Genomic DNA, 8,452 nt, shown 5'->3' on the forward strand with positions numbered 1-8,452 from the left:
TACATTGATATTAAATGTTAAGGGCCACAGTTTTGATTTGAGAAGGGCTTGTGCCTAAGTATCATCCAACACAAGCTGCACTATTTAATACAAAGGCAAGCTTGCTCGTGAGGTCCGTGAGCCGTTAGTCCATGCAAATTCAATAAGGAGGGATTGGTCTTCAATAAACATGTTTGATGCATATACCTAAAAGCAACATGGATAATATAAAATTTCCTGGGGAGCAAAGCTTACCATTGAATTCAAAACAAGGGAGAGTGAAAACACATTGCACCATAGGGAAAAGAGGGAGACTTGGAGCCTAGGGACAAAAGGTAAGAAAAAACATTTTATTGGATGCATTGAAGATGATATATCAAGTAGATACCAAAAAACACTTCCCTATGTCTTATCAATGTCATGCTTCTTGCATTATCTTTTAAAACTTGAAATTCGGTTTACCAATTGTATATAATCTCTGTTGAAATTCAAAAGCTTTATACTCAATAGAATATTAATCGATAATAGATAATAGAGAGCTTTTTATTATGTCCATTTTTAAATATTTCAAATGTACATGAGCTAGTTGCCATTTTGAAGTTTTTTGAAAGAGATCTAAGTATAGAAAAATCTTGCTAATTTATGCGCACTAGTCCCATAACTAAAGAGTTATTACAAAGAGCGAGTGATGATTTCATACCATTTTATGAATATCAGAACCACAATTTTTAGCTAGATAGAATTTTCAAAGCACATGTCTATGGTCTCCAATCCACTTTTCGATCACTGTAGAAGAAAAAAATCATTATCTAAAGAAAAATTTTACTTAGTTGGCTTTATTTTAAACTACTCTTGGAAACCTAATCTCAATGCACAATACCTCTTATGACTAGAATGTGGTGTTATGGTTAAATCTTGAGTTATGAGAAAATTAGCAAGATGTTTGAGACACAAAATTCCTAAAACTATTGCAAAGACTTTACATTGTTGCATAGATCTTTCACATGTGGACGCGTAGAAATTGATGGCACTCAAAGCAGACAATGCACGAGAACGACACAAGCATCATAAAATAAAAAGGGCTAGTGTATAACACTTAGAGGCAATACAATACAATTTCTTGTCCCAAAAACTTCAAGACTTTTGAAAAAAAATGGCTTTTATGCCTTAATCAAGGCTTAGAAATGATGGTTTTGATTTAAACTTGGGGTGGGTAAAGAAGGACTACGTATCACATTTGAGTAAACCACTTACAATTTGGAAGCTCATAGTTCCAATGATAAATTTCGAATGAATAAAAGAAAGTACAAGGTTTTGACTCGACGGGACTTGCATTTATATATAAAGATGTAATTACAACATGTGAGCTCAATATGATTGGAAATGTAACTTTTTTAGCTTGGGTTGCTAACAGAGAAATTTCTAAACCATACTTCCAATGTTTAGAATATAGAAATTCCTTCACAAAAGACATAGATTTCCACCTAGTCTTGAATTTTTTTAACGATTAGATATTTCTCCGTACCAAATTTGACACGAATCATGAGGTTTGTGTTGTTAGTGATTCCCTGCTCAATATTCATTAAGCATGTCAAACAAGGATAAAAAGTAGTATTTTTGGGATTTACAATTCTTAAGTATACTCTAGGCTCTACATTGAAGTGTACTCTAGGCTTCAAATAGTAGAAGCATGATCATGTCAGACACTTGAGAATAGTACAAACTGCTAATTTTCTAGAAATAGCAACATGAAGTGGGAAGATATGTTTTAAATCAATGCACTCATGCATCAAAAAACTCCAAAAAAAAACATGAGTTTCTTAAAATCCCCATTGTCATAAAAATATTGACGAGTTTCACTAAAAAAAATTCCCAAGAGTTCCAATCATATGGGAATCTCTCCAAAAGTTTGTCATGCTTCAAGATACGATGTATGTCTTAAAAATCAATATTCAAGCCTCCCCTCCGCTTGCAGCAGTAATGGTCGAGCGATGAAGTGCTTTAGGGTTTTCAAGAACCTTTGTGATATACTCCTTCCTGCAAGGAAGGATGAAAGTGAGTTTTAATGTATTTCAATGTTTCTTATATGATGGGTTTAAGAGATAGAAATGTACCTGACAGGGATGTCATCTCCCTCTGGCTTGAGAATGTCGATTCTTTCTGGCACTTCTGTGAAGAGCAACACAGCCTGCATTCTCAAACTCAGACACTTTTGCATTTATTCAGATACTTCACTAGTGATGAAAGGCTTTGAGTCTCAAAGACTCTCTTTTATGGAGACTACAAACAATGACACGAGAGAGAGGTAGAGAGGATGAGTTAGACTTAGTTTTGTTGTATAACCCTAGCATTAGTTGTCCTACGAGGTAAACAAGGTCGTTCTAGTTACCTTTATATAATCGTTGGTGTCAATTGTGAATCGATGATACATTCCTGGTGGTAAAGTTATCATGTCACCCTTCTCCACTCTAAATCTTATCCATGTTCCATCATAATCACGTATGTCCCAATAACCTAGCATTCATGAAACCACTCAACATGAAGGAGGTAGCCATGGTTGTAGTAATGCTTTGATTTGCTTGTATTACCAAGAAGACTTGTGAGAAAATTAAATATAGCATTTGATGGGTGTAGATGGACAATAGGAACGTTTCCATGCTCGATCTTGTGAATTGGAACGCTCGATCTTGTGAGAGTAGGTGCCAAACACATACCATTGCCCTCTAGAATGATCCTGCTCTCATCATATGGATGCAAGTGCTCATGGAAAAACTGGTTAGTGAGTTGTTGGAAGTTGTCCACAAGGTGTGGAGCAAGAGTAACAATTTCCTGCAACAATAACCCATGCAATCTAGGGAAGGTGAGTGGTCGGTAGAATAATATAGTGCTTGCGAACAAGGCATGAGTAGAGACAAAGTGACATCAGGAAGGCAAGAAGGAAGAAAATACCCAATACTCATAGCCAAACTCCCGGATGGTCTTGTCAATGAGGGTGGCGCCTTGCTTTTGGAGCTCATCCACGTCCACCTTGAAATGCAAAACTCCCAGCTCTATGCGCATTCGAGTTTCAACCATTTAAGCCGTGTCAATAGTAGCTAGGCACAGCCGTATAATATAATGGCTTTCAATAGGATTTTCTCACCGCTGAGGTGTTCTTGAGAGATATGACGGTTGGGGTGGTGGCGATGAGGAAGCCTAGGGTCGTGCTCGTCCGCCGGATTGTAGACCCAAGCGTCCAGCCCCATCTCGATAGTGTTCTTATTCGACCTGCAAAGCAGCAGCAAACGGGAAAATTTGCAGCCATGCATGAAACGCAGCTTCTTCTTATTAGTAGCAATGCATAGCGCGCGTTCATGTTCCCACACAGAGAGAGAGAGAGAGAGAAGGAAGGAGGCGGGGGCGGGATCGGTCTAATCTGTTTGCATGAGAGAATAAAGCGTGTAGCATAAACTTACAGAATGATAAACGCAATGCAATGCTTGCTCGCTCTATAGTTGCAGCTGCTCCTGACAATATAAGCGGAATGAGCTGGTGCAAGTCGCCTTTTATGGTGCTCCGAAGCTCCTTGAACGGCGTGATAATGCGAATGCAATTAATTCCTAGCTGCCCACGCACTGACTAATTCTTAATTTCTGTGTATCCTGGTTTTGATTTTGTGTCCGCGGTACGAGTTTTGCACTTGTGTAGTGGGCTAATTTCCTTGTGTAGTGGACTGCAAATGTGAGAGAAGCAAGTTTGGATGTGACCAAAAGCTCAGGACTCTAGTAGTGTGTAGTACTCAGACTCTCGAACTTGCACTGAGCATAATGTGCACATTCGATTTGACTCTTCTTCATTGCCCCAACGCTCTGTCTCGTATCGAAAGAAATGGGAGCTAAACCAAATGGGTGCGATAGTGCATATCGTCGACAAGGGAATAGGTTCAAGCATGTACGTGTGAGTACGGTTTCCTCTTTCAACGAAAAACATGGTTTTGTAGTTGGGGGCAATATGAGTGGTGTAATGTATGAAGCGTCACCCACCGGATTTCTCCCAAGCCGTAATACACTGGCGTTGTTAAAAAGCTTCATTCACTTGGGAGTCAATTGAAGCATCATGTAACAAGTGTCATGCATCCCATCTCCCAAACCACTTCTTTATGTCTTGCATCCATCCCGTGCTCAAGATCTTGCTTTTATGTGTCTTTTGAACTTTTTCGCTTGCTTCCCATGAAATTTTAGGAAGTCGATGTGAGGGGTTTTGACGCATCTTTATCATGTACTCCACAACCCTTTCCATGCCCATAACCTCAATTGAAAGAGATCCCGACACAAGAAGTAGGAGATTATATAGAGTTTGTGTCTTAACTTGAAGAGAGTTTGTAAGAAATCGCTTTTGGACATTTCCAAACTCTTTCCAAGTAGACTTTGAGATGCTCTTGCCCCAAACTTCAACTCCATAAAGTTAAAAGAAGAACCGCTGTCGGGGCTTTATGTTCGAAAGGTGAGAGGGAAGGCACAGGGCCTCTGGCTGTGAGAGGTACGAGGAAAAGAGTTGCAACATACACAATCAATGAAAACAAATCTTGAAATAGACAGCTTGGACCACCGAAACTTGAATACCCAAAACGGACATTGAACATTACCATTGCTTAATTTAAATGTTATTTGTGGAGTTTTAAGCTCCTTACATCGGCTTCACCTGCCTTAATTGGCCTACCAAGGTTATCTTGATGATTTTTGTCTTCTTCGTTCGTCCGCTGTTGCTTCAAGGTCGAGAGAGAGAGCCTGATCTTCTATCTGGCTATGGCTATGGGAATTTGTTACATGAAAGTTGGTTATGGAGATTAGGTTCGTACTTAGCATAGGATTAAAATGGCTTATGGAGTTTAGCTTAGGAGCGGCTTAGGATTATGATAGATCGGCTTACGATTATGATGAATGACTTAGGATTATTGGGCTTGAATGAGATTCGAATCACTAAGGAGGTTTAGCTTAGGATTATAATGGTTTACAAGCTTTAGCTTAGGATTACCATAGGTTATGGAAGGTTTGATTTTGGATTCGAATGGCTAATGAGGCTTAGTGTAGGTTTAGGATGGATTATGGAGGTTTAGTTTCCGGATTCGAATGGGCTTAGGAGACTTAGTATAGGTTATGGAATTCTTTCTTAGAAGCGGCTATGGAAGCTTAGAGTTCAAATGGCTACGAAAGCAATTAGAGTGGCTTAACAGGTTAGCTAAGAGGTTTGGCTTCTACGAGTGAGAGGAAGAAAAAAAAAGAGAGCTCATTCCCCTTTTTTATACAAGGGCCTGGGAGTTGCATGGGAAACTTCTTTTTCTATATTCGGCCAACCCATAAGCGATATCGCTAATGGGAAGCCCTCCTTGCTGACGTGGCAAGGCGGATTTTGAAGAGCGCCAAATTTGGCAGAAGTGGACCCAAAAAGGTGCGCCCCAGCCCGCTCTGCAACTTTCCCTTCATTGTGCAAGCCGTCTAAGGCTCGAGCCGGCTTGCGCGAGCTCATTTTCTCCTGCCTGTGCCGTTGTCTGCCCGCCATCTCCCCTCTTCCATTGGCTTCACACCCTAATTAAAATTAGGGTGGCATTTTTAATTCATGTGGGTGGCCGGTCTTATTGGGCGTCCCTTTTAAGTTATGGCCCTTGGGCACCATTTGAAGGGCATCACATTCGGCATACATATCGTCCGTATCAATGCCTTGCATGACACCACTTTCCAACATCTCCTGACTTATGCTACCACCATGTGTGTCGAATCCACCACAACCTTCAAGATGCAAGTATCTTCTTGACCCTGCCTTGCTGGGTATATCCTGCAGTCAATGCATTCCAAGAGATCACATTCTGAACACCAAAATTCTCAAAGCAATTACTACTCATGCATTCCAAAACCTGGATGAAAGACAAAAACTCCCAGCTGAGACACCAATCGAGGCGACCGGACGGTACAGAACCGGCATCCAGTGAATCTTTAACGACCAATATCTTTGCGAGACCGAAACTCCGATCATTGATCTGAAAAGACCGACGTGCTCCACAAAGTGAGTACTTCAAGCCATGCATTCATTTCATTTTTGTCCCCTTAGCTGCAGTTGCCCAATCGGTACGTATTTGCAATGGATTTAAACTTCAAACTGCCATAACTTTTGCACTGTAGCTCCAATCGACGAGTCATAAAGATAGACCGGTAGAGCACTTCAAGCATTGCAGTTTTAAATCATAATATCCCATCTCTGCTCACTTCAAGTATAGTCCTCTTTAGCATCATTAAGACATGTTTTGGTCCTTTTAACCGGATTTGACATACATTCAACATTAAACTCGGCCTGCTACCAGGCCGTAAACACTGTTCATTAATCATGTAAGCTTCCAACAAGCTTGATGTGCATTTGTTTGGTATCTACCTTTGCATGGAAGCGGTGATGCACGACATCCACACCCTCTGAACCTGCACAGCCTCTAGTCTGTGCCAATTGCACTTATGAAGCATGATCAAAATTGAAATCTTCAAGAACAGTCTCGCCTTCTTGCTTCTTGAATAGCTTGATCCGCTTTCCTGTAATAGGCACCTTGACCACAGTGCCATCAAGTTCGCATAATTGATATATGCATTATCGAAAACATGAAGCACCATATATGGTTCAAACCACCGTTTACATTAGGTGAAATTTGGACTCACAAAGGGGCCCTTTAAGGAGTTTGACTTTACCTCTCTCTACCAAAACGGGCACATGGATAATTTTTTGCAAACAAACTCCAAAGTTGACGGAGGTTTGACAGTTAGAATGTCCTATTCAAGCTCTATCTACTACTGATATATAGCACGCCATGAGATTCCTCATATTTTAGAAGATTCTTTTTTTGATTCACTTAGATTGTGACAGAGCTGTCACATCATAGGTGAATCAAAAAAAGAATATTCCACAATATGAGGAATCTCATGGCATGCTATATATCAGTAGATAGAGCTTGAAGAGGACAGTCTAACTGTCAAACCTCTGTCAACTTTGGAGTTTGTTTGCAAAAAATTATCCATGCGCCCGTTTTGTAGAGAGAGGTAAAGTCAAACTCCTTAAAGGGCCCCTTTGTGAGTCCACCTAATGACCATTTTCCGCATAGCAGTATACTGATTCTCCAAGCTACTGTCATAAACAAGTACCCAGTCTTGTCGTCTTTGATAGCATGTGGTCGTAGTCTATGCTTTCCATCAAATGCTGCTTTATTCTTCAACCTTGCCTCCTTAAGCTTCTCTTTAGCCTGTTCGATATCTTCTTGACGCCTCTCAAGTTGGCGAATACATAGAGCAAGCAAATCTTGTGTAGATATACCTTCTTCCCATGGCATTATGGTCCAAGTCATAACCGCTTCCTATATAGGGATAATGGGTTTTTGTCCGTACATTAACTCAAACGGCATAAAACCTGTAACAGAACTGTGTGTAGTGCGATCAGTCCATAAAGCAAATGGCAGGAGTTTAGGCCAATCACCAATATTCCCTTCACATGCCTTTGCTAAAGCTTTAACAATAGGCGGATGTCCTCTTTCACTTTTCCCGTTACCTTCTGGATTGTATGATGTAGTGAGAGCGAGTTTAATGCCCATACAAGCAAAAAACACTTGAGTTTCATCTGCATCCAGCTCTCCTCTATCAGCAGTAATTCTTCCAGCACATCCATACCTGGAGATAACATCTTCAAGCAAGAACTTGCATACTAAAGTGGTAGATTTGGCACGCAAAGCTCTGCCATCAACCTGATTAGTAAGATCTTCTCTGGCAAGAACAATATACCTCATCTGCCACACTCCTACTGGCATTGTAATAAGGTCCGCCACACACTTGTAGTGCATAACCAGTGGATAGGTGGGATGTTATCCATCTCTATGTCTCACATTAGAATATTGTTGACATATTAAGCATGTCATAATAATCAATATCTAATTCTCCTAAATGATTTTCTCATATTAAACTGATCATTTAATGTGGGGAAGTGCCAAGGGAGAAAAAGCTAAAATATTGGTTAAGTTAGCAGACCGGCCACAGTAGGGATCCAAAGGAGGGAAAATAGGGATCCAAAGGGGGGGCCATCTGCAAAACAGCCATGTGAAACAATGGGCCAAAAAGACCCTAAGGTTCAGCCCATTAAGACTTCCAAAATGCTAAGGTTCCAAAATTCAAAGGTTGTGTCCAAAGGTCAACCCTAGGGAAAATTGGATGCTTAGTGTGTGCCCAAAAAGTCTTTCTACATCCCTACATGGGAGGGGGCGAGCCCCAAAGCTAGGGGATGAGAGAGAAAGCCACACACACACACACAGGCTCCCTTTACACAAAGGGAATGAGGGAAATTCAAAGAGGGAGGGAAGAGCATCTCTTTCCTTACCTATGATGGCACCTTCGGTGCTACAGACAAAGTTTTGGCCTTTATCCAGCAATTCGATGCGGCGTTTGGAGATGAGGGCTTCACGGAGTCCTCTAAG

At 40.8% G+C, this 8,452-nt stretch overlaps 1 protein-coding gene across 1 annotated transcript; it reads right to left on the reverse strand.

Annotated features, from left to right (window-relative positions):
* Positions 1-1,931: 1,931 nt before the first annotated feature.
* On the reverse strand, positions 1,932-5,517 carry LOC147422447 (uncharacterized). The gene is made up of 7 exons (XM_086503060.1): positions 5,264-5,517; positions 3,122-3,246; positions 2,929-3,029; positions 2,694-2,808; positions 2,369-2,493; positions 2,094-2,167; positions 1,932-2,016 (listed from the first exon to the last, which is right to left on the reverse strand). The coding sequence occupies exons 1-7, from the start codon at positions 5,515-5,517 to the stop codon at positions 1,932-1,934; spliced, it is 879 nt and encodes a 292-aa protein (XP_086359186.1).
* Between the last annotated feature and the right edge of the window lie 2,935 nt (positions 5,518-8,452).

The sequence above is a fragment of the Adiantum capillus-veneris genome, chromosome 27, assembly GCF_014529385.1.
Source record: "Adiantum capillus-veneris isolate H3 chromosome 27, ASM1452938v2, whole genome shotgun sequence".
NCBI classification, from domain to species: domain Eukaryota; kingdom Viridiplantae; phylum Streptophyta; class Polypodiopsida; order Polypodiales; family Pteridaceae; genus Adiantum; species Adiantum capillus-veneris.

Excerpts from the sequence above, each read along its gene's own strand:
- LOC147422447 (XM_086503060.1), bottom strand. The coding sequence starts at position 5,517 with ATGGCGGGCAGACAACGGCACAGGCAGGAGAAAATGAGCTCGCGCAAG. Across the intron at positions 3,030-3,121 it reads CTCTCAAGAACACCTCAGCG|AGCTGGGAGTTTTGCATTTC; the intron begins GTGAGAAAATCC and ends GAATGCGCATAG. Across the intron at positions 2,494-2,693 it reads GATCATTCTAGAGGGCAATG|GTTATTGGGACATACGTGAT; the intron begins GTATGTGTTTGG and ends CATGAATGCTAG.